Genomic DNA, 26,751 nt, shown 5'->3' on the forward strand with positions numbered 1-26,751 from the left:
TGATAAAACTCTACTCATTTCAAGGACAGTATCGAGAAGAGGTTCTGCAAGATAAATGCAGTTTTTTAAGTTCCAAGTCAGCTTTATGTCAGATAAATAATTTGAGTGACAGGACTCATCTTGATTCAGAGTAGTCATAGCCAGGAATAAATGAAAATCAGTTTAAAATACATGAATCGTGTTTCTCATGAGAGACTTCTAGACTAAAACGTTCCATATGCTGACCTGGAATGAAATCCTCACGTATTACTTAGATTTACAGAAATAAACTTAAAACTTTTATTTTCTTGGGGTACCTGGGTGGCTCAGTTGGTCAAGCATCTGCCTTCAGCTTAGGTCATGATCCCAGGGTGCAGGGATCGAGCCCCACATGCAGCTCTCTGCTCATCAGGGAGCCTGCTTCTCCTTCTCCTTCTGCCCCTCCCCCTGGCTCAGGCATGCACACTCTCTCAAATAAACAAATAAAATTTTTTTAAAAAACATATTTTCTTACAAATTTAAAGATAGGCACACTTGGTATGGTGACAGAGTAATAGAGCTCATGCAGAAGACACGGATCTGCGTCCTACAAGGCCACTTTGTCACTTACACCACCTTGGCTAGTCATTGAACTGCTCTAACCAGAATGAGATTAAAAATCACTACTTCATGGTGTTTTTACAAGGATCAGATAAAATATTTATAAGGAAGTATTTGGACACATCTTGAGATTCTCAATTCCCATTTACTCATATTTACAGATGTTTTCTTTTTTTTTTTTTTAAGATTTTTATTTATTTATATGACAGATAGAGATCACAAGTAGGCAGAGAGGCAGGCAGAGAGAGAGGGGGAAGGAGGCTCCCTTGCCGAGCAGAGAGCCCGATGCGGGGCTCGATCCCAGGACCCTGAGATCATGACCTGGGCCGAAGGCAGAGGCTTAACCCACTGAGCCACCCAGGCACCCCTACAGATGTTTTCTGACATCCAACTAATGCCTTGGCTTTTTAAGACATTGAGTTGAAGGATTAAATAAAATCTCCCTCAACAACATGACATTGAGCTGTAACTCTCCCAATAACATGATAAGGCCTTTAATTTTATATTTCATTATTAAAGATCCCATTTTAATTGTCCCAAAATATATTTATCCAGGCCCAGTCATGTGTGTATGTACATATGCATACATACATATGCTCTTTCTTCTCAGGTTTCTTTTGCTTATTTTCTTTCCTAATGTTACTTATATGCCGTTATGTATGTATGTATATTACCAACCCTGTGAAATAGATACTATTATTCCCCCATTTTACAGATTAAGGAAACGCAGCATGGAGAGGTTAAGTAGCTTGCCCAGACCACATAGCCATGGAGTGGTAGAGACAGGACTGAAACTGAAAAATATGACTTCAGAGGCTGAGCTCTGAGCTCTGAACACTGTGCCTCGATGTTTCAACAACAGTGAAAACCAGAGCTCAGGTCTTTGAGCAGAAGGTGTGTCCTTCCTGTCAGTCAGGTCCCCGTATTATCAAAGGATGACAAGTTGCTCAGTCCTTCTATTACATCTGTCTCTGTTTGAGACATAGCGCCCAATGCTAGAAGTCCAGGAGTAAATGTGATGATTGTCTTCAGGAACCCATAGCCCCCTTTGGAACTCAGACAGCACATGACTGATTACAATGCAGTGCCCTAGAGAGAGGAGTGTGCTTCATCATGACACATAAACTCAGATGAAGAAACAACAAAACGAAGCAGAAGTATTTGTTATACAACCATGTTAAACACAACACTGTATTAAAGAGTTGTGAGGAGCAACAGGAGCGTGCTCTCTATCATTGAAGAAGGGTCCAAAGTAGTAAGAGAAAAAGAAGAAAATACACATGAAAAGAATCATTGCAAAAAATCAAGTATAAATCTATATTGCCTAAAATATATACCAATATATTTGACAAGTTACAGTCAAATCATCAAATAGTAATACCTCTTTTGTTACCACCAAAAAAGCCAAATTAAAACCCTACAACCTAGAACTTACATATAGAGTGAAAACATAAATTTAAAATAGTGTTGCTTTTTTTTTTTTAAATAATAGTATTATTTGTGCACTGAAGAAACTAAGCAGTACACATAAGTTTTTTGAAAAATTTTTAGGTCACCATCAATACTATTGTCAAAAAACAAGTCTTATTAACATGTTAATGTATTTCTTCTCAGGTTTCTTTTGAATATTTTCTTTCCAAATGTTATATTATATTTTCTTTTTTAATATTTTATATATTCTTTATAAATAGCTGTACTTAACTTTCACACAGAATACTAAAATAAATATTTTATTATACATGTTTCACAAATATTTTTGAGACACATAATCTTTGCAGATGTGTTTTAGATAATCATATTCCTATTATTAAGTTATGTAAGCTTTTTATAATTTTTCATTTATATATAATACTATAATAAAAACCTCTGCATAAGGCTTTTTCTGTTTTTAAAGTAAATGTCTTTAGGATGAATTTCTAGAAGTGGAATTACTGAATCAAAGAATGTGAAAAAATTTTAAATTCTTGACACTTCTGTCAAATTATCATGTCATTTCTGTCAAAAGATTTCCAATGTACTGAGAAGAGAATATCATCTTTTGGGGGGCGCTTGGGTGGCTAATTTGGTTGAGCGTCCAACTCTTGATTTCAGCTTATGTCACTCTCCGGGTCATGGGACATTGGACTCCCTGCTCAGCAGAGAGTATGCTGGGGAGTCTCCCTCCCCCCACTCACAGGTCCCTGTGCCCACATGTACTTTCTCTCTCTCTCTCTCTCAAATAAATGTTTTTTAAAAATCACCTTTTAAGAATCTTTTTAAGGGGCGCCTGCATGACTCAGTGGGTTAAGGCCTCTGCCTTTAGCTCAGGTCATGATCTCAGGGTTCTGGGATCGAGCCCCACATCGGGCCCTACTCAGCAGGGAGCCTGCTTCCCCTCTCTCTCTGCCTCGCTCTCTGCCTGCTTATGATCTCTCTCTGTCAAATAAATAGAAAAAATCTTTAAAAAAAAAAAAAAAGAAAGATCTTTTTAAAATTTGAGTATCAGAGATTACGTCTTTCCATATGTTCATTAACTAGTTATGTTTCTTTTAAAAATGTTCTTTACCCAAAATGTATTGGGATCTTGAGATTAAGGAACAATCCTTCTAATCAAATGTTGATTTCTTTCATTTTGTAGCCAAAGAAACTTTGCCTGATTTGGTTTCCATAATTCCTGACACAGCCCCAAGTACTGATCTTCTCATTGAGACTACAACCTCTGCCTGCTACACTCTGAACAATATAATCCAAAATAGTTTCCAGAATGCACGGGATCTTCTGAACACTGGAGGCCTGCAGAAAATCATGACCATCAGCTCAGCCGATGTGTAAGTCTTACAGTATCTGCCTGTTGGCTATCTCCCCATTCCTCACCATCCCTCCCATATGGAAATCTAGTTTTGAATGTCCACACATTGAGAACCATGGGTATTATGGCCCAAAAAACAAGATTGTAAAGTTGAGCCAGATCGTCTGGTTCAACTCTTGATAAGCAAGTGAAAAACTGAATTCTCCAAGCCAAATAGTTGCCCATTCACTTCTAAAATATCCAGATAGTCAAACTCCACAGTTTCTCTGGGTGGTACGTGGCAACCTTTTATTGACCTAATGAATTAATTTGTTTCCTAGAGCCACAGCTGTGATTTAAAACCAGGAATATAGGGGCGCCTGGGTGGCTCAGTAAAGCCTCTGCCTTCAGCTCAGGTCATGATCCCAGGATCCTGGGATCGAGCCCTGCATTGGGCTCTCTGCTCAGCAGGAAGCCTGCTTCCTCCTCTCTCTCTCTGCCTGCCTTTCTGCCTACTTGTGATCTCTGCCTGTCAAATAAATAAATAAAATCTTTAAAAAAAAATTTAAAAAAAATAAATAAAACCAGGAAAATATAAGTAAAGTGGGAGTCCTACGGGCAGGGACTGCCCCTTTCCTCACTTAGATCTAGAGCCAGTGTCACGCCAGGTGCCTTAGAAGAAGCAGTGGTAACACAAGAAGTAGGAGGCAATGTAATCAGAAATTCCTGCTTTCTCAGTTTTCTCTATCACATCTCTTCCATCTCTTATTCCCTTTTGAGAATAGGAGATCTAATTACAGAAGACATCCCACATCCCTGTTCCTGTGTCTTTAAATTTTTTCCATTAAAAAAAAAAAGGTGATAAAGAGAATGAAAAACCTTGTGTAATGAAATTAATTACTATTAGTTAATTTACAGGCATGGAATCCAAAGAGGGCATCTTTTTCTCTATTTATACAATTCTGAATTGTTTGAGTTGTTAAATATGTTACTTTTGTAAGTAACTAAGAAAGAGATGAAGTGTTATACCCCAATTCTAATGAGTTGTAAAGCACATGGACTTCACCCCTGCTAGACAAATGTGTGCCTGGCCCCATGGGGAAGCACAGGGGTCTGTGGGGTCCTGGAGTCAACACACATTTCCTTCCCCACTCAGATAGGCCCCTGTGCTCTGCAGCCCCATTCCAAAACCTCATGGGGAAGGAAGACCATATTCAGAGTCAAAGAATTAAAAGGAGCACTGGTTAGAATGTAAGTTCCTCAAGTCAGAATATTCACCTGTCCCCAGAGTCTGGCAGAGAGCAGTTGCTCAGTCTTTATGGAAAGATTGAATGATTGCTATAAAACAGAAATGACTTGGGGCGCCAGGGTGGCTCAGTGGGTTAAAGCCTCTGCCTTCAGCTCAGGTCATGGTCCCAAGGTTCTGGGATCGAGCCCCATATGGGGCTCTCTGCTCCGCGGGGAGCCTGCTTCCTCCTCTCTCTCTGCCTGCCTCTCTGCCTGCCTCTCTGCCTACTTGTGATTTCTATCTGTCAAATAAATAAATAAAATCTTTAAAAAAAAAAAAAAAAACAAATGACTTTCGAGTAGTCATCCATGCTTCTAAGCAAATCTCCATAAGACCATATGATTTTTATTATTTGAGTAATTGGGCATAAGAAGTGCATGAGAATATACCCTCACTTTTGGAAACTGCTTCTAGCTTAGCAACATATGGGGCTGTGCTACTCTGTTCTTTTTCGCCCTGAATGTCCATTTGCCCTGGCTCAAAAAGAATATATATCAACATGGAGCTTCTACCAGTGGTGCCTGCTGTTCTTCCTTGCTAAGTGTTGTATAGCTGACCCGTAATTTAGGGGCGAGCCTGGAAATTAGTTGCCATTTATAGCATTTTTTTCTTTGAATGAATGATTTCCAAGTGCCAAACAACCAACTTATAAAGAAGCTGTGATATGGGGGCGCCTGGGTGGCTCAGTGGGTTAAAGCCTCTGCCTTCGGCTCGGGTCATGATCTCGGAGTCCTGGGATCGAGTCCCATATGGGGCTCTCTGCTCAGCGGGGAGCCTGCTTCTCCCTCTCTCTCTCTCTCTGCCTACTTGTGATCTCTGTCTGTCAAATAATTAAATAAAATCTTAAAAAAAAAAAAAAAGAAGAAGCTGTGATATGAAACCCTTGCTATTCAAAAAACATTTTCCAGTTTTAAATATCAGAGACCCATAGCTTTCAAGGATTTATTAGTATTTCAGTATTAGCAAGTGACTCTGAAAAGTCCATGAAGTACTAAAAAAAAATCTGTAAAGTACTGATTTGATTTTCCCTTAATGCAAGACTGGCATGGAAGAGAAAGGCTTTTAGCTAATGAATGAACTCCAGATGTGCTTTTCCATACCATATTGCATTTTCTGTTCATGGTTGCCTATTTGTAAACTCCTATGACATGAAAAATTAAATGTTTGTTTCTTTGTTAAAAGAAAAAACTCAGCTGTATGCTAGTTCAGGTGATGGAAGAGAAAGAACTCTAAGGAAGCATAGATCCTTAGCCAGAAACAGTATGTTTAGGACAAATGTTTTGTTTTGTTTTGTTTTTATTTAAATTCAGTTTAATTAACACATAGTGTATTGTTAGTTTCAGCGGTAGAATGTAGTGATTCATCGGTTGCATATAACACCCAAGTGTTCATTACTTCAAGTGCCTTCCTTAATGCCCATCACCCAGTTACCTCACCCCCCAACTCACCTCATTTTAGGACAAACTTAAAAGCAAAACATCAAAAACTAAGTATAGTGTCGGGGTACCTGGCTAGCTCAGTGGGTGGAACATGTAACTTTTGAGATCAGGGTTGTGAGTTTGAGCCCCATGTTGGGTGTAGAGATTACTTAAAAAATAAAGAAGAGGGACGTCTGGGTGGCTCAGTCGGTTAAGTGTCTGCCTTTGGCCCAGGTCATGTTCCCAGGGTCCTGGGATCCAGCCCCATGCTGGGCTCCCTTCTCCACCAGGAGTCTCCTTCTCCCTCTGCCCCTCCCCCTGCTCATTCTCTCTCTTTCTCACTTTCTCTCTCAAATAAATTAATAGTCTTTTTTTTTAAATTGAAGGAAAAAAACTTAAGTACAGTGTCCAGTATTGTAGTGACTTGGATTTATAATGGGAGTACATTTTCCATTCACTCTATACAAAAACAAAGAAATTTGGAAGCTTTTTTAACAAATATTTCAATAAGAATTTATTATATTAGCTTAAAAATATTACTCTTACTCTTGTAGAATCACTAAGTCTAGGAGGTAGGTATATTTTTCACTCATGCTTTCCCAAATTTGTATTCTACGTATATGCATTATAAATGTACAAATATATTTCTATTCTATAAATAGCATATATATAATATTTAATATAAATATATTTGATTTATTAATGTAATATAAATAAATGTAAATAATGTATAGAAATATATAAATTGTATTCTATAAGCCAAAGATTTATGAAACCTAAGGATATATTCCTTGTAAATATCAAGAATATGCTCTATAAAAACTATTTGTTGGCCTGTGCTAGTGGTTTTAAGATTTTTTTTTTAATAATTTTTTTTTTTTTAAAAACCCAGTGTGGCCCCTGGCCTTCAAAGCTCACCATCTAATTCTCTTGTCATGGTGAGTGTCCTGACTTAATGGATAGCTGCCAAGCAGCAGCAGTTAGAGAAGATTTACGGAACGTCCAAAGACAGCATCCAGAAGCCTGACACGTTTTTCACTGATCTCGGAATGCCTTTTTCCTCTTTTCAGTTATGGCTCCAACAAAGCAAGTAAAGCTGCTTCTGTTCTCCTTTATTCCCTGTGGATGCACACGGAGCTCCATAATGCCTACAAGAAGGTAAGAACACTAAAAAGGTATGGGTTGCAGTTAACGACCACATCGTAATGGCCCGTTTGTCTGCCCTTGGCAACACAGCACTAAAAACTCCATTTTCTTGTATGAAAATGTTGTTACCTTTCACATTTCTGTCTGTTTATTCCAAAGGCTCAGTTTAAGAAGACAGATTTTGTCAACAGCCGGACTGCCAAAGCCTACCACTCCCTTAAAGACTGAGGAAAATGAAAAAGTGCTTTCAGAAATCTCAACCTCACCATTCTCAGCCACAAAAAAAGCCTCAAAGGAAAACGCCTATTTTTCTACTTCCCAGCCCAAGAAACCTCAAAAAAGCATGCCCTGTTTCTTAGCCTTTTCTATTTCCAAGGTCCCCAGAATCCAGAAGACATATAGGCAGAATATAATTTTATTAGTCTTCCAGAAAACTTTTTCAAGTCTACTACCAGTAGACACTGGCAACAGCCTTGCTTTTACCCTCCACAGACTGTGGTCCTTGTGATCAGGATTCATGGTGCAGGGCCTCCCGGAACTGAAATGCGAGTTCATGTGGAATGAGCATTAACAACAAACAAGGAAAGAAGGAGGCAGTTCTCTTACCAGGATTTTAAAAGTTTGATTTACGCTTATAGTCCTTTTCTGGTTTCCATGTTTTGTCACTCATATGCACATTGCTTCGCTCTTGGCCACGAGTGTATTGTTCTGCAGTGTTGCAACAGAATGAAAACGACGAGAAATATTTGCAGGAGAAAATTTAATGGCAAAATTATATGTTTGTTTACTTTGTGCTTGTTTTTATCCTCTTGAATTTTTTTCTCTGATTTGAAATGAACTGAAGAAATTTAGGTCACATTGAGTGTGCATGATTCTAAGAAAATGAAATTGAAATGAAGTGATCATAGCAAATTTAAAAATCTCACAGAGAACAGCGACTATGGTTATGAAATTCCGTGTTCCCTCTAACACTTAAATATGAGTCTTGCTCGAGGAAATACCTACCCTATGACAACATCATGAAATGCAAATCTCTCCAGAATAGTAGGATTCATTACCCGGACTTTTTCAGCAACTTCAGTGGGCTGGTAGAAAACAGACTCTATACTCTTCAGCTACAAAAGGAAATGAAAAACCTCTCAAACTGCTGCATGAGCCCAGGGCACTGAAAACAGCTCATTTAATAAATTACATTATCAATCAGCCCAACTTTGCTCAATATTTAAAAAATACCACCTTAGAGAGCCTCTAAATCTCATGTGATCTTCCTCAAGCCATTATTTTAAGTCAAGGAAATTACAGAGCAAAAAAATGAAGACACTGTGTTGAGGAGAAATATGTCAAGGCCATGCAGAAATGATAGGGGATACACTAGTGTTGAAAAATTGACATCATCTGTTGAAGTGAATCTGTTACAAGTGTTCTTTTAACTGAGCGATGATTAGTACCATTTATGTAAAATTAGTCTTCTCAACTACAGTTCTGTTATATTTTGCTTTAAAAAAAAAATCTGACAATGTTTGCTATAAGAAAGTAAGAAGGAAAAAAATCCTTCAGCTCCCTTTGGCCAGAGAAATGTAATAGAAAAATAAATGCCCATTTTCAAATTGAATGTGTATTTAAGTCTTTATTATATTGAGAAGACAAAATTCTTTTAATTTTAAGAGCTTGATGGAGAAGACTCAGAATACTAACCTAGTTCAAAATGAAATTGTTAGATACCAATTTTTAAATACTAAAGAGAAAAATCATTTCTTTTTCTAGAGTTTTGATGAATAACGTTTGGAACATTTTTTATTCTTCCACATAACTGATGGATATTCAGAAGTTTCTGTGTTCTTTAATGCATTATTAGAGCCTTCAATATTAAACACAAAAGGAGGTCAAAATAATGTTGCCTGCATTGATCTGTGTACATCTGATTTATTTCTGTATCACGGTATATGTGCTATGATTGACATGGCATTTGAAGATTTGACCTTATAAACTTACATTGCTAAGGGGTTTAATACTTTGTAATTGTTTCTATTTCTTCCCTACTTAAAAGCCTAGATTCTTTACAAAGAAACACTTCCTGTAAGAAAACTGGAATTAGCTAATGACTAAAGCATGCAACAATGGAGAGACATTCTAATGTGGTAGATTTTAGTAAATTGAGTGGGTCTGTGACCCTGACAAGATAGACTGGTTTGATCCGCATGTCCTGCTTTGTTCACTCTGCTTACTAAAAACCTCACTATTTTACAATCTTTGGATACCTCTGGGGGAGGTCCTTGTGTGTTGAATATCAGTTTTGATCTCAGGTCCACACAAAAAGCTTTTTTTTTTTTTTTTTTTTTTTTTAAATATGTCTCCCATCCTTCCCCATGTCATCAGGAGAATTGACAAGCTGAGTGGAGCCTTTTTGTGTATTTGTGCTAAGAGTTCCAAAGGACTGCTTCCTTGTCAAGAATTCTTTTTTTTTTTTTTAAGATTTTATTTATCCATTTGACAGAGAGAGATCACAAGCAGGCAGAGAGGCAGGCAGAGAGAGAGGAGGAAGCAGGCTCCCTGCTGAGCAGAGAGCCCGATGCGGGGCTCGAACCCAGGACTCTGAGATCATGACCTGAGCCGAAGGCAGCGGCTTAACCCACTGAGCCACCCAGGCGCCCCGTCAAGAATTCTTTTTTTTTTTTTTTTTTTTTTTTTAAAGATTTTATTTATTTATTTGACAGAGAGAAATCACAAGTAAGCAGAGAGGCAGGCAGAGAGAGAGGAGGAAGCAGGCTCCCCGCTGAGCAGAAAGCCCGATGCGGGGCTCGAACCCAGGACCTGGGATCATGACCTGAGCCGAAGGCAGCGGCTTAACCCACTGAGCCACTCAGGCGCCCCCCGTCAAGAATTCTTAATGATGGTGTGGCATATGGGAGGTCACTGCCCTGGCTTTCTGTTACTGGAAACATTTGTTTATACCTGATGGAAATAACCAAGGGGTTATCTGGCAGGATAGGGGATTAACATGTCAAATGGGGAAATACACAGCATGAGTAGATAAACCACTTTGAAATGAATTTAATCACCCTCTGAAGAAGCAATTTCTCAGAATAAAGAAAGGAAATAGGAAATAGACATATTTCAATATCTTTATATACCTATAATTTATTTGTACTATATTATAAATGAAATTTCCTCTAAATAAAACGTGTCATGAACTTATTGTGCTTTGGAATGAGGTCAACTTCAGTATGTTTGTACTTCCAACAAAATTGCAGAAGCCTCGAATCATGGGATCTGAGGATTAGGGGGGAATTTAGAGGACATCTGGTCAAGTCCTTCTTAAAGTATTGAATGCATCAGAAAAGATGCAGTTCTTATCAAAGTAACAGGAGAAAAATTTTCAGTTTCAGCTAATGCTCGCATGACCCTGTAATGCACCCATTTTAAGACTCCGTAACTGTTACATCAAATTATTTGTTGTGGAAGAGAAAATAAATAAAAAAGGAAACAAACTTTTCAAAATAAAATCCTGCATTACATTTAATGTTTTAGTTTGTAGTGGTACTGACAACTTCATCTCTTAGGAAATAAACTTCAACCTTTTAAGGACAGTAAGAGAAAGGAAAACTCTCTTTTTATGATATGTTCAGGAAAGAAAGATCAAAATGCTGTATGTTGGTAAAAGAGCTGTTTAAAGTATGAGAGGAAGGGAAAGCATTCTGAAGCCATCTGGGAGACACACGTGAAGAATCCAGCAGTAGTTAGCCTGGAAGAAAGGTGCCATGTTACCTGTCTTCAAATATCTGAAGGACCTTTGTATAAAAGATGACAGTCTTATTCTGAGTAGAGGAGAGACCAGGGCCAATAGGTAGAGGCTTGTGAGACTAGCTTTGACTGAACAATAGTGGACATATATTTGAGCACTCCTCACAGCCTCCTCATGAAGGATACAGTTTTTCCTTTTTCTTTCCTTTTTTTACATTTTACACATGAAAATAATGTGAAGTAGAAAGAGGTCACCTTCCAAAGGAGTACAGCCAGAAATTTCAGGGAGGCCATAGAAAGTCTGGTGGGATAGCTCCTCACAGGGTCTACTTGGAGACCAAAGAATGGAAGGCGTGTCTCCATGCTGGGGCAATGTGGGGGATCTGTTTGGCTTATCTCTCTTTGGAGAGTTATAGGGCAGTCTGGCATGATGGTGAAGAGGACTGATTCTAGAACCAACCAGTCTGAGCTCAAAGTGTGACTTCTTTTTTTTTTTTTAAAGATTTTATTTATTTATTTGACAGACAGAGATCACAAGTAGGCAGAGAGGCAGACAGAGAGAGAGGAGGAAGCAGGCTCCCTGCTGAGCAGAGAGCCCGATGCGGGGCTCAATCCCAGGACCCTGGGATCATGACCTGAGCCGAAGGCAGAGGCCTTAACCCACTGAGCCACCCAGGCGCCCCAGTGACTTCTTTTTAATAGCTGGAGTGAGTTTCTTACTTACTCTGAGTCTCAGCCTTCTTTAGCTGTTAGGTGAGAATGATAGTAGTAGTTACTTCTACTGTTGGGTTGTTTGAGGATTAAATGTCTTCTTAATTGTAAAGCACTAAAAACAGTCCCTGACAGTATGTACCCAACAAATGCTAACTACATTACTTGGAGTTCCCTGGTTTGAGGGTTCTTTGCTCTTTTTTTCTACTCCATCTCTTGAGTTTCTCTTTTCAGATATGGTTGATTTAGTTAAAAGCCGCAACCCCTTCCCCCAGGTACCCCTTTTACACACACACCATCCCTTAGAAGGCCAGGCAAAAAAAGAGGAAAACAAATATGGCCCAGTCAAGTGATCCTGAATGTCTCTTCCTCAGGATACGAGTCTTTTGGGAGGTATTTGTTAAGTGTTAAATGAAAAGAAATATCCCCAAATCAAATAAGTTTGAGAAGGGCTGGATTATACAAAGATTGATTACAAGGCTTCTCAGAGTCTCTAACGTGCACTGTGCATTGTGAAATCGCCCAAGAACGGGAGACTTTTGTTTGAATCAGTACAGCCTTTTTCCCTAGATGACTCTTGAAGCTGTGCTTCTGTTGTGGGCGCTGTGATCTGGGCCAGAGGCAGGAGGACGAGAGGCTTTCCTCTGCTTGGCAGCCTCGTCCAGTTCATCTCCTGAGGCCTGGACTACTCAGAAACCATACCTGGGCTTAGTCATGATTTAATGAAATCAGAAAGTCAATGATTTCAATAGATTAAGGACTGGTTCCTGAGTATTTTGTTTCTTTCCCACCTGGAGTGTGCTCGTCTACAGGCAAGAAAGCAACTCAGAAGGCAGTTAATAGCCCAGAGGAGCATGTTGAGGCAGCAACAGACATTCCTACATCCAGCTGATCAAACCCTGTCCTAAATCTCACGTCAAGAAGCAGTTAAATCTCTCAGAGGCCTGACTTTCACCGTAAGCTACTAACATACAATCCATCTGGTAAGGAACAAAAAAACAAGTTAAAACTTGCAGATTTTCCTACAGCTGTAATATAAGATGTTCTTCCCAGGAATAAGCAATCCTTTGGAGTTTTGTTTTAGAAAAAAAGGAGGAGTTCCACTTTCAATTCTCTTTCAGCGTACATGTATTGAACGTTTATTCCTGGAGCTGACGACCAGTGAGATGCAGCTTTGTGAGAAAGTGCTCACACGTCTGAGCAAAACAGATGTCTGTGTGATGGAAACTTGTACAGTTTACAGTATCCTTTGCGGTATCTGGGAAATGAAAAGTCACCATCTCGTTTCCTGGGAAATGAACGTCGTCATTCTACAGGGTGAGAGTTGGGGAGCTCTAGAGCCACACAGACCTTCTGGAATAGGTCTCTCATAGAACAATGGTTAGCCTGAGAGACAAAGGACTAAAAAGAACATACCTGCATTTTTAGCCAGGAGGAGTTGTCAGAATTGATATCCTTTACTAAGAATGTGTGAAAAATTTAATATTTAGAAAATTGACAAAATTTTTTTCTCCAATTTGTTTGACCTCTTGCTCTAATTGGAGGTTTTTGCAGTTCCTAATTGAAAAAATAGAAGTAATCTATTTTTGTGGTATTGCTGAACAGCTCTTTATAAGAATTATGTGTGAACATACTAAGTAGCACATTGCCACTTCTGGAGGCTCATACCTAAAGTGACCCACTTCCTCATCTCATGGTTCTATTTCTCCTGCTTTGGTTTATCACTTAAGATGCTTCATTTGCATTCAGGTAACAAAAAAGTTCAGCTCAAGTGGCTTAAACAATAAATGTATTTATTTTGTGTAACAGGAAGACCAGATTTAGGCTCAGGCTTGGTTATTCCAGCAGCTCATTGAAGTCACCAAGAATCTAGATTTCTGGGGATCCCTGGGTGGTTCAGTTGGTTAAGCATCTGCCTTTGCCTTCGGCTAAAGTCATGACCCTGAGATCAGGGATAGAGCCCTGCTTCAGGCTCGCTGCTCAGCTCTCTTGCTCTCTTGCTCACTTTCTCTCAAACAAATCTCAAATAAATAAAATAAATAAAATCTTTCTCTCAAACAAATAAATTTTTTAAAAATATTTGATTAATTTACTTGACAGAGACCGTGAGAGAGGGAACACAAGTAGGGGCAGCAGAGGAGGAGGGAGAAGCAGGCTTCTTGCTGAGCAGGGAGTCCAGTGTGGGGCTCAATCCCAGGACCTGAGATCATGACCTGAGCCAAAGGCAGACGCTTAACGACTGAGCCAACCAGGTGCCCCTAAATAAAATCTTTTTTGAAAAAAAAAAAACATTTAGGTTCCTTCAGTCTTTCTGCTCTGCCATCCTCGGCATTTTTGCTTTTGTCCCCTGGTTGATTTCTCCATGTTGACAAAATGGTTGCAGCAGCTCCAAACGTGTCACCTTTATAGGGCCATGTCTAAAGGCCAGAAGAGCAAGCAATCTTTTCTTGCATCCTTTTTTTTTTTAAGTGTTGTTTTGGTTTTTGGTTTTTGGTTCTTTTTTTTTTTTTTTTGAAGATTTTATTTATTTATTTGAGAGAGAGAAAGTGAGAGAGAGTGCATGAGAGGGGCTAAGGTCAGAGGGAGAAGCAGACTCCCCACTGAGTAGGGAGCCCGATGTGGGTGGTACTCGATCCCCAGACTCCAGGATCATGACCTGAGTCAAAGGCAGACATGTAATCAACTGAGCCACCCAGGTGCCCCACTTGCATGCTTTTTTTAATAAGTAAAAATTTCCCAGAAGCCTCCATCAGATATCCTCATTTTATATTGCCTGGAATCCTTTCACCTGTCCCTTCTTAAATCAATTCCTGGTGAGAAAAATGAAACTACTGTTCCTTTCTCAAACCAATCACATTTAACCCAAGGCTGGGCCTACCTTCACTGAGAGGCAAGGGTGGGGAACACTTGAACAAAGCCGGGGTTTTATTGAACAAGAACAAAAGGGGCGGCAGAGTAGTCAACCGACAATGCCTGCCATCTGTAAGGACATCTGAAGAAGAAAGAATTTACCTTTTTTTTTCTTTTTTTTAAGAATTCAACATTTTTTAGCAATCTGACTTCATTGGGCCTGTAGGAGAAGTGTTGTCTCAAATGCCACAGGAGAAAGGACAGGTGTGTCTGTTGCATTGCATTTAGGACAAAGTCTGTGAGGGCTTGTGGATGAAGAATGACGGAAGAGTTGGGAACTGCAGTTAAACCAATAATCATGATTTCAAGGAGTAAAATGAAGATGATGGTCAGCTGAACAGTAAGGTGGAATAAAATCATTTTGGAAATACCGTGCCTCTTTTTAATTTTCGTGACATCTACCATTCCTCACCTTTAACTAGTAATTATGGACCCCAAGTTTTACCATCATGGACCACATCATCTTAGAACATCAGGCCTGAGCCCGAGGTGTCTGGATAATCTCATTTCCTCAGTGAGACATCAGTTTGGCCAGTAGACACAGCGTGGACTGGAATTCTGACTTTACCCCTCCCTGGCTGCATGACTCTGGGGAGTTACTTTAACTTTCTGAGTCACTGGGAAAATGGAGTGGACAATTACCGCTTCACTGGATGGTTCAGGGAATAAGATGAGGTGATGTTTTCATCATGCTTGGCTCCTGGGCACTCAATACAAGGTAGCCTTGATGGCCTCCTATAGACTGGTCTGTCACCCAGGGGTTCCCCAGACTTCAGCTTCTCCAGTCTAATTCCCCTGCTTTTCACAGTGGCCCAGGAATCATCTTAGAGCAGAAAGCAAATTCCATAGTGGGAAGAAGATGAAAACTTCCCTGCTGAATCTCCTCGTCTCTCCAGCTCCTCCTCGTGCCTCCTGGTTCTGCTCACTTCACTTCTGCTAATCCGTAATTCACACCAAACTCTATCCTGAAGAACTCAAATCAGGGAAAACTTGCAGGAACACAAAATGAAAGGACTCCCTTTACTACTAGGGTTGCAGTGGGAGATAGTATGTTCTTGCTAACCTAGGAGGAAATATTGAATAAGCTTTTCTATTAAAGAAACGCATTTGTGCTACTTAGGGTAAATAATGCATCAGGTCAAACAGTAGCACTTAGCTTCCTTTTCTGAAAAAAAAAATGATTTTTTTTTTTTCTTAGAGTATTCTGATACTTTCCTGAAGTTAATGTTTTATGTGTATATGAAAGTATGGGTGTGACATAGACTGCTCGTTACCCTCACGACGTCCTTTCTCTCCTTCTCCCATCACAAGAGAATTTTTGTTAGGACACGCGGTGCCCAGTGTAAAGACTGTATTTCCCTGACTCACGTGGCAGCTGAGTTGAAGGCATGTGAGTAAATGCTAGCAGCTTGCAGCACGGAAGTAAAGTATAATCCTACAGCCTCTCAAAACCTTCCTTAACACAGTGGGCACATACCTACTTTGCCCTCATTTATCCCCTTTCTCCATTCTGCCTGGAATGCTGACATTACCTGCCTGACCACAAGGAGGAAGGCCACACTCTGGTGTGGTGGGACATGATCTCAGTGGAACCCGGTCATACCAGTTCAGGGCCACTTACCTTCAGACACTGCACACATGAGAGAGAAATAAAATTTTATTGGGTGTAAGCTATTATTATTTTAGTTTTTATATATCTCACAATCAAACTTAATTCTAACCATCACTTCTTAACACTAGAGAGCAAAATGTTTTAGTTTTTGTATCTCACAATCAAAATTCTATCACTTCTTAACACTATTATATAGAGCAAAACCAAATCAAGAAAATTTCCAAACCAGAAGATACAGTGTTTCTGTCCTAGATCAAAATGCCAATTAGAAGATTAAACTGCTTGTGAGAATACAGAAAAAGAGAAGTAAACTTGGTGAGTTAATTTTGGACTTCAGATTTATTTATTCTGTTGATAAGCCTTTTTACAAAGCAGTCTTCAGCCACATTGTGAAATTATTTCTACTCAATAAAAAAACACATACATTTCCAAGAGGGAACTGGAAGGCACAGTTTTGACCTAATGGTGTCATATTTCCCCTGGAAAGCACACTCTGGGGCATATTGCCCCAGAAAATCGTAGTGCTGAAATATAAACCTTGTAAAACCATGTGAGAAAGAAACCTGTTTTATACGATGTATTTGCTGACAAATGTCAAGAGGAAATAATTTCTACAAAATGAAAAGAACCATTAAGTAGTCTAAATTAGGTCACAAACATTTTTAAAACTTCTACTGGAAAACCACCTATGGTTGACTAATACTCTGTATCCCCGAGATGCTCTATATGATAAAAGGCACCCAATTTCTGACCTGCATTCTATGATATTAAAAAATAATGCTATATCATAATAACTAGGCCTGTATGGATATGTGGCCGTTTTGCTTCACAGATCTTGCCTTTGGACACTCAGCACCCAGTCCTACCTCTTCTAAATTCCCTCCTGTGTCCTAGGTGCAAGGAGGCAAGAAGCTACCTTTTTCACTCTCTCACTGTTAGAGTTTAGAATACAGCTTGGGTTCTGCCAGTACGATGCAGGCGGGGAGGAAGGTGGAGGCCATGTTCCAGCTGCTACTGCATTTGGCAAGCAAGTCCCAATGGACGTAAGTGTACCAATGTCCGGTCACCAGCTCCATGCACGTTGGTAGCCGTGATAGTGACTGGTGTGATGGTAGGACCAGCAGCAGCTGACCTTCTGACTTCCACTCGTCCAGCTCTTGCAGGAGTATGTGAACACCCAAAGTCCTTTCTACTTATACACTGTTGTATGGGTAGAAATTCTACTCTGTTAGAGTGAGTTCTGTTTTCTGTGCCGAACCCTAAGAGAGTATTCTAGTCACTCATATATTTGCCAAGAATTGGGGAAATTAGTTTCCCAGAAGAGCATAATCATTTGTTAACTGAGTTCTTTAACGTTAAAAAGGGATCTTTGGTATATCATAAAGATTGGTGTTTCTTAAACATTGAACTCAACTTAAATATTTGGTTTTCAATACACATATAATTTTTCTATAAAATTTTTACTTGATCTTTGATTACTATTTCAATAAGTAATAAGTTTAACAGTAATTTATCCCAAATAATTAACCTTTAATTATATGTTGGTTAAGCATGATAAACAATAATCATGCTTATTCAGTGTATCTCAAGGCCTTCATACACCCAACATATTAGATCCAAATATTTAATTAAACTTGACTAAGTTAAATGGTGCTAAGAAACCTGAAACATACAGACTTGAAATATCCAATTCCTTTAGACAGTCAAATACTATTTTCAAACTATATCAAAAACCTTCCTCATAAAAATCATAAGACTAATATTAATTAAACATATCAAATTAAAATCACAAGTACAGGGGGATCTGGCTGGCCCAGTTGGAAGAGCCTGGGATTCTTTTTTTTTTTTTTTTTTAAGATTTTATCTACTTATTTGACAGAGATCACAAGTAGGCAGAAAGGCAGGCAGAGAGGGGGTGGGGGAAGCAGGCTCCCCGCTGAGCAGAGAGCCCGATGTGGGGCTCGATCCCAGGACCCTGAGATCATGACTTGAGCTGAAGGCAGAGGCTTTAACCCACTGAGCCACCCAGGCGCCCCGAGCATGGGATTCTTGATCTCAATTTTGGGGTCATGAGTCCGAGCCTCACATTGGGTGTAGAGATTACTAAAAAATAAATAAAACTTAAAAAAATAAATAAAATTACAAGTACAAAATGCCAGATCTCCTTAATTGTATTAAATATGTTAAATAACAAATAGAGGCAGATTATAATGATTTTTAAAACTTCATCTCTGGGTGTATATAGAAGTATTAATATTATTTTGATTCATTTCATCATTTCTATGATGGCTAGAGCCTTTGCAAGGTTACAAAGTCACCTGTATAACTAAAGAAAGCAGTACACCTGAAACTAATATAACACTGTATTAAACTATACTGGATAATAAAATCAGTTATATAGGAATGCCTGGGTGGCTTAGTTGGCCAAGCATCTGCTTTCTGCTCAGGTCATGATCCCAGAGTCCTGGGATGTAGCCCTGCCTCATCTCTTCAGAGGCCGCTGCTCAATGGGGAGTCTGCTTCTCTCTCTGCCTCTCCCCCTGCTCGTGATTGCATATGTGTGCATGCTCTCTCTCTCTCTCTCTCTCAAATAAATAAAATCTTTAAAATAAGTTACATAAATAAATAAAAATAAAGAAAGCAGATGGTAGTCTAAGTTCATTGGTATGAAATCCAGGACCAAAATGCTATCTCAGGTGTGATTATAGGCAGAGATTCCAGATGTGGACAAGGGGTCTAGATGCTGGTCCCATTTGATTCTACCTGAGCCACCCAAACCGCAGATGATCTCCCTCTGCCCTTTCTCACAGATTATCCTTCTTACAGTAATAGGACTTTGGAAGCACATGCTTTGTCTGATACCTGGACCCCTTCCCCAATCTCTAACAACATTTTATTGTCTTGCTTGGGGTGGGGTGAACGACTTACTCATAGACACACACACACAGTCTCACACACGAAGCAAGATGGTGGCAAGTTTCTCCTGCTGGATTAGAGTTAACGGAGTCCTGCAAGCACACACAGAGTAATTAATGTTCTTATGTGTTACTTTATTACCTTTAAAGCCATCATTCTGTAAACATCATAAGAACAGCTCTAACTTTGGGCCCTGATACAAAAAGTCTACAATAAATAAAAATTAGTAAACAACACTCCTTTGAGGGAAACACACATACACACCCCTTCTTCCTTTTTCCCTCCTGGGGGAAAAAAACCATTGCTCCTGACAGCTCAGTGGATTTAAACTCATGGGAAATGAAAGGCACTTCCAGATCTTGAATTTATATCCTTCAAAGAAATTTTTCTGAATCAAGAATACTAAGCCATTTTAGATGTTTTAAAATCATTTTTGAACAAACCCCTGTGGGGGCATTTGCTTTAAAAAGTTTTAGCTTGGGGCGCCTGGGTGGCTCAGTGGGTTGGGCCGCTGCCTTCGGCTCGGGTCATGGTCTCGGGGTCCTGGGATCGAGCCCCGCATCGGGCTCTCTGCTCGGCAGGGAGCCTGCTTCCTCCTCTCTCTCTGCCTGCCTCTCTGCCTGCTTGTGATCTCTCTCTGTCAAATAAATGAATAAAATCTTAAAAAAAAAAAAAGTTTTAGCTTAATTTTGGCAAGCAGATAATTAACGCCATTGATTTGTTCTGTCGTTAGCTCCTTGAAATTATACTGAGGGCCAGATTGTCTTGTAGGAATTGCTTCTTCATCAGGAAAACCATTAGAGAAAGGTTATTTCCAGCAATGCTATATTTAGCAAATTAATCTTTTTTGAAAAACTATTCACATTAGTGTACTGTAAAATCCCAAGCAACTAGTCAAGTTCCTTATTGTTAGAGTTGTTGGCTGAAGTTCAGCATCTTGTAATTCACTGCCTATGATTCATCATCTTGAATAGGCATGTTCGGGGCTGAGGTCCCATGTTTGATAATCGCAGCAATAAAACTCAAAGGATCAGAGTTATTTGTGAGATACTCATACACAAAATTTGTTTTTATATACCACAATTATTATTGATTTTGCTGATTCTTTTAACATCATTATTTTTTAATAACGCATAATGTATTATTTGCGCCAGGGGTACAGGTCTGTGAATCATCAGTGTTACACATTTCACAGCACTCACATACCTAATACACATAGCACATACCCTTCCCAGTATCCATCACCCAGCCACCCTCTCTCTACCCTCCCACCCCCCCAGCAATCCTCAGTTTGTTTCCTGAGATTAACAGTCTCTTACGTTTCCTCTCCCTCTCTGGTCCCATCTTGTTTCGTTTTTTCCCTCTCTACCCACCACGATCCTCTGCCCTGCCTCTCAAATTCCTCATATCAGAGAGATCATGTGATAATTGTCTTTAAAGACAGGATTCCTTCATATATCTTTCTAATGTAGAATCACAGTTTATCAATTATAAAACATTGATTTTATTTCATTTTTGAAAAATTTTTATGTTAGGTATGCTCTAACTAAAACCAACCATTATAGATTAACAGACTCTAATGATTAAATGGAAGACATTTCTATCAAAACAAAAAGTTCTTCTGTGAAAAGGATATTTCTATCTGTTTTGTGCCATTGCATGGAAGTCAACAACTAGAGATTAAGGCTTTGGTCAAATACAAAACCTCTTTTAAAAAACAAACTCTCATAGACAAGTTAGTACCCAAAGTTCCAACCAACAACATCAGACAATATAAAAGAAATCAATGGCATTGCTCATCATATAATGCAATAATATACAGTAAGAGAAAAGAACAAGCTGCCGCTATAATCACCAGTAAAAATGAAAACTAAATTAGATCATGTTAAGCAGGAAGAGACTGAAGTAGGATGAGTCCATTTAAAGTAAACTAAAAAATATTTTTAGGAATACTTATGTGTCTTTAAAAAGCCATAAAGGAATGCATGAGAGAAGTGTTTTTAAGAACACATGTCTGAGGGTTTTGAAGGAGTTGCAGGGGTGGGAACCAGGAACCAGGTAGTGGGTATTGGAGAGTGCACGGATTGCATGGAGCACTGGGTGTGGTGCAAAAACAATGAATATTGTTATGCTGAAAAAATAAGTAAGTAAGTAAATAAATAAATAAATAAATAAAGCTGGGGGGGTGGTGGAGACATGTAAAGAAGATCTTTGTAGGGGTGCTCCCTGCTTGCCATGTCGAGAACAGTGTCGTATCCGTGAATGTAATGTCGTATCCATTCTGTAGTGTGTGTAGAGAAGTGTTTAAGCACATGTGAAATAAGATGGTTATAAGGGAAAAAATCATGTTGTAGGTTGAATGGTTTCCTCGAGCCCAATCTCACTAGTGTCTTAATTTTTAAAAAAGGAGCAGCTATAAAGAGTAGCCAGTAAATGATTAACATCAAATGTGGCTCAGCAGTTACCTCTGTAGAGGATACAATTAAGGAGATTTATGTGGGGGTTTCCAAGGTATTGGAAATGCTCTATATAGTAGACAATATTGTAAGTTCTCTAGTGTGATATATATCATGATTAAAAGTTTAAAACTAATTTAAAAATTAAAGATGATCTCAGGACACCTGTATGGCTCAGTTGGTTAAGCCTCTGCCTTCCACTCAGGTCATGATCCCAGGGTCCTGGGATCTAGTTCCACATCCGGTTTCTTGCTCAGCAGGAAGTCTGCTTCTCCCTCTGCCTGCCACTCCTCCTGCTTGTGCTCTCTGTCTATCTGACAAATAAACAAAATCTTAAAAAAAAAAAATTAAAGATGATCTGCCATGATTTGAAAGTGAACAGGGCCAGAACTCTGAGCAGAGTCCCACTTCCATCTCTCCTTAGAGGCCAAGGTATACCACCAGGATACCCTACCTCAGGTTTGGAGCACACCCATCCAGCTTCTGGGAGTGTTAGCAATCACTGTCTCTGAGCTGAGACCCTCTCTGGGACTTGCCTTTGACTGAAGACGGCCATAACCTTGAGATCATGCCCCTTTCCCTGGAAAAGCCCATATCTCCAGACCGGTTAAGTTGAGATTACAGGAATTCTTCTCTTTTGCACTTTGCTTTATTGCGCTTTCCAGATACTGTGCTCTTTACAAGTTGAAGGTTTTGGCAACTCTGCATCAAGCAAGTCAATTGGCACCTTTTTGACAATAGCATTCTCTTCACTTCATACCTCTGTGCCATATTTTGATAATTCTCACACTATTTCAGAGTTTTTATTATACTTGTTATGGTTGATCTGTGATCAGTCATCTTTGATGTTACTATTGTCATTGTTGGAGGGTCCTGTGAACCCTACCCAATAAGACAGCAAATTTAATTGATAAATGTGTGTGTTCTGACTGCTCCACCAATTGGCTATTCCCCCATCTCTCTGTCTCACCTCGGGGCCCCTCTATTTCCTGAGACACAGGTTGAAATTAGGCCAGTTTGTAACCCTACAATGGCCTTCAAACGTTCAAGTGGAAGGAAGAGTTGCACATCTCTCACTTTAAATCAAAAGCTAGAAATGATTGAGCTCAGTGAGGAAGGCATGTTGAAAGCCAAGACTGGCTGAAAGCCAGGCCACTTGCACCAGTTAACCAAGTTGTGAACGCAAAGGAGAAGGTCTTGAAGGAAATTGAAAGTTCACTCCAGCGAAACATGAATGATAAGAAAAGCAAAACAGCCTTATTGCTGATAGGGAGAAAGTTTCAGTGGTCTGGATAGAAGATCAAACCAGCCACAACATTCCCTTAAGCCAGAGCCTACTCCACAGGAAGTCCCTAACTCTCTTCCATTCTGTGAAATCTGAGAGAGGTGGGGAACCTGCAGAAAGGAAGTTGGAAGTTAGCAGAGTTTCCTTCATGAGGTTTAAGGAAAGAAGCTGTCTCCATAACATAACAGTGTAAGGTGAAGCAGCAAGTTATCAAGATCTAACTAATGGTCACCTGGGTGACTCAGTCGGCTAAGTAAGTGTCTGACTTTGGCTCGGGTCATGATGTGGGGTCCCTGGGACTGAACCCTGTGTCAGGCTCCCTGCTCAGCGGGGAGTCTGCTTCTCCCTCTCCCCTGCCCCTGCTCATGCTCTTGCTCTCTTTCTCAAATAAATAAAATTTTTAAAAAAATCTTGCTAAGATAATTAATGAAAGTAGCTACACTAAACAACAGATTTTCAATGTAGACCAAGCAGCTTTATATTAGAAGAAGATGCCATCTAGGACTTTCACAGCCAGAGAGGAGAAGCCAATGCCAGCCTTCAAAAAACAGGCTGACTCTTTTGTTAGGGGCTATTGAAGCTGGGACTCTAAGTTGAAGCCAATGCTCACTGACCATTTCTAAAACCCTAGGGCTCTTAAGAATTATGCTAAATCTACTTTGCCTGTGCTCTATCAAGGGAACAACAAACCCTGGGTAATAGCACATTTGTTTACAACATAGTTAACTGAATATTTTAAGCTCACTGTTAAGATGTACTCAGAAAAAAAAAGATTCCTTTCAAAATATTACTGTTCATTGACAGTGTGCCTGATCACCCAACAGAACTGATGAGACATCCAAGATGAATGTTGTTTTCATACCTGCTGACGCAACATTCATTCTGCAGCCCATGGACCAAAGAGTAATTTTGACTTCCCAGTCTTCTTATTTAAAAATTACATTGTGTATGGGTATAGCTGCCATTGATAGTGATTCCTCTGAAGGATCGGGGCAAAGTAAACTGAAAGCCTTCGGAAAAGGATTCACCATTCTAGAGGTCATTAAGAACATTCGTGACTCATGGGAAGAGATCAGAATATCAACATGAACAAGTGTTGGGAAGAAGTTGATCCCAACCCTCATGGATGCCTTGGAGGGGTTCAGGACTTCCGTAGATGAAGTAACTGCTGATGCGGTGGAAACAGCCAGAGAACGAGAATTGGAAGGGGAGCCTGAAGCTGGGACTGAATTGCTACAGTCCCCTGATAAAAGTTTAATGCAAGAGCAGTTGCTTCTTATGAATGAGCAAAGAAAGTGGTTTCTTGAGAAGGAATCTACTCCTGGTGAAGATACCATGAGCATTGTTGAAATGACAACGAAGGATTTAGAATATTACATCAACTAGCTGATGAAGCAGCAGCAGGATTGGAGAGGAATGATTCTAATTTTGAAAGAAGTTCTGCTGGGGGTGAAATATTGTCAAACAGCATCACATGCTGCAAGGAAATCATATGTGAAAGGAATTTGTCAATTGATGGGGCAGACTTCATTGTTGTCTTATTTTAAGAAATTGCCACAGCTACCCCAGCCTTCAGCGGCCATCACTCATCGGTCAGCAGCCATGAATGTTGAGGCAAGACCCTCGACCAGGAAGATGACCACTCTCAATGCTCAGATGATGGTTAGTACTTTCTTTAGCAATGAAGTAGGTGTAAATTAAGGTATACACTGGGCGTTTTTTAGACATAATGCTGTTGCACACTTAATACACTAAACCTAACTCTTGTATGCATTGGGAAACCAAAAAATTCATTGCAATACTCACTTTACTGTGGTGGTCTGGCACTAAACCGCAGGGTCTCTGAGGTTTGCTTATGTAAAGGCCGAGTCCCTTTGACCTTTATAGGATTTAACTGTGACCACATGAGAATCTTTTAAATAACTGTGAAAAATATTAGAAGTCATTTAGGTTAATAGAGGAAAAAAAGCCAGTTAGAGGGGCGCACGGGAGGCTCAGTCATTAAGCATCTGCCTTCGGCTCAGGTCATGATCCCAGGGTCCTGGGATCAAGTCCTGCATGAGGCTCCCTGCTCCACAGGGAGCCTGCTTCTACCTCTCCCACTCCCCCTGCTTGTATTCCCTCTCTCACTATCTCTGTCAAATAAATAAATTTTAAAAACTTTTTTAAAAAAGCTAGTTAGATATTGAAAACAGATATCACTCTATAAAGTGGCATATTATCAAAATTACAGACTGTACTGAACCTCTTCACTTTGTGAGGTGTGGGTTGTTTTTTGTTTGTTTGCTTGCTTATTTGTTTAGAAATATTTTTTTCTTATCAGGGACACTTATTTATTTATTTATTTATTTTTTCTTTAAAGATTTTATTTACTTGAGAGAGAGGGCATGAGAAGGGAGAAGGTCAGAGGAAGAATCGGACTCCCTGCTGACCAGGGAGCCTGATGCAGGACTGGATCCTGATACTCCAGGATCATGACCTGAGCTGAATGCAGTCGCTTAACCAACTGACCCACCCAGGCGCTCTTATCAGGGACCTCTTAAAGGAACAAAGATACTCTAACATTTTGAATTTGAACCTCCAAGATGGAATTTCCAGGTTTGTTTATGTAGATGTGAGGCATTGTTTCTCAAATATAATGAAAACAAAATATAAAAGCCTAAATTTTGCCTTCTAAAGAAATAACAATTCCAATGATCCCATGTCAGTGATGGAACCTCTTAAACAGGCTGGTCTTTAGGAGCTGATATTTAGAGGCGAGAAAGTAAAAGCAAAGGTACCAATATCTGGTGCCTGATCCCAGCATTTGTTTTTCAGTGCTATTTGAGAATTAGCTGGTACCTTCCAAGCTCCGCCTTAAATAGAAAATATCAGTCTTCTGTCAGTTCAGCTTAACAGCAAGGGAAGCTCTGCAGGGACCTCCTAGATTATGCAATAATGGGAAAGTTTGAGAGAGGCACAAAGGATCTATTTTGGCTGAAAATGGAAAAGAGTACAGAAATCATCTGAAGGCTGCTGGGTTTCATGTTAAAGGAGGAATGTAAAACTGCACTATCATTTGGGTTCCTTCAGTCTTTCTGGTAACAATGTCCATTCAGATGTGAACTCTATGAACCTACCCATCTGGAATTTCTAAGAACTTCACCTGTTCAAGGAATTATCCAGTGACTATTTCTTTCTGAAAATGGTGCTAAGGAATATTTTTTAAGATGTTATTTATTTATTTGTTTGTTTATTTTTAGTGAGAGAGAGCACAGGCCAAAGAGGAAGGAGAGGGAGGGGGAAAAATATCTCGAGCAGACTCCACTGAACATGGAGCCTGATGCAGGGCTCGATATCACGACCCTGATACCACGACCCAAGCCGAAACCAAGAGTCAGTCAACCGACTGAGCCACCCAGGTACCCCTGTACTAAGGAATATTTAGTGGGAAAGCATGACAGTTGATTATCTCAGTGTCAACATAAAGAAGCCGATGTATGCCCCAAATGCTTATCAACTTGCCCTTGGATTATGTTAAGGTTATGCCATCTTTGAGCATGCCCAAACCTTTTCAATACCATTCCTTTCTTTCTTCTTTCATTTAACAGATAGTTATTTGGTACCTGCTATGTGTCAGATACAGTGCTCAGCACTATGTTGAACAACATAAAGATGACCCTACAGCCATCTACCCTTATAGAACTTGGGTTTTGTAAGTCTACGGCTTCATTGAGAGTTGACAGTTTCTGTATAACATTGACTGGCAAAAAGCTTTACGTAGTTATCTGTCACCCACTGCATAAAGTGGCATTTTTTTTCTTTGTTCTGAAACTATTTCAAAAACTGCTCACCTCTCCGTAGACATACTGCCACCACATACAACCCTCCCACACTGATGGTTCATCCAACATAGCTTATTTCAAAGGACTTTCTTTAGAGT

The 26,751-nt window shown here is 39.6% G+C and overlaps 1 protein-coding gene and 1 long non-coding RNA gene across 5 annotated transcripts in view; both read left to right on the top strand.

The window, feature by feature from the left end:
* PKP2 (plakophilin 2) overlaps nucleotides 1–9,537 on the top strand; it is a 94,892-nt gene extending 85,355 nt beyond the window's left edge. The window contains exons 11-13 of the mRNA XM_047741119.1: nucleotides 3,197–3,386; nucleotides 7,123–7,210; nucleotides 7,358–9,537. Of these exons, the coding sequence (XP_047597075.1) occupies nucleotides 3,197–3,386; nucleotides 7,123–7,210; nucleotides 7,358–7,426 (347 nt within the window). The 3' untranslated portion in view covers nucleotides 7,427–9,537. The remainder of the gene's footprint in view (nucleotides 1–3,196; nucleotides 3,387–7,122; nucleotides 7,211–7,357) is intronic.
* Nucleotides 9,538–11,633: 2,096 nt separating this feature from the next.
* LOC125106688 (uncharacterized) lies at nucleotides 11,634–26,108 on the top strand. Of its 4 annotated transcripts, none has more exons than XR_007129392.1 (4): nucleotides 11,634–12,967; nucleotides 14,685–14,981; nucleotides 16,369–16,487; nucleotides 23,654–24,838. It is a non-coding gene; the product is annotated as an uncharacterized LOC125106688 (long non-coding RNA). The 4 variants fall into 4 exon arrangements; XR_007129393.1 differs by adding an exon at nucleotides 26,072–26,108 and having other exon boundaries at nucleotides 11,930–12,967; nucleotides 14,685–16,487; nucleotides 23,654–24,531; XR_007129394.1 differs by having other exon boundaries at nucleotides 11,930–12,967; nucleotides 14,685–16,487; nucleotides 23,634–24,838.
* Nucleotides 26,109–26,751: the final 643 nt, after the last annotated feature.

Source organism: Lutra lutra, chromosome 8 (assembly GCF_902655055.1).
Source record: "Lutra lutra chromosome 8, mLutLut1.2, whole genome shotgun sequence".
NCBI lineage: Eukaryota > Metazoa > Chordata > Mammalia > Carnivora > Mustelidae > Lutra > Lutra lutra.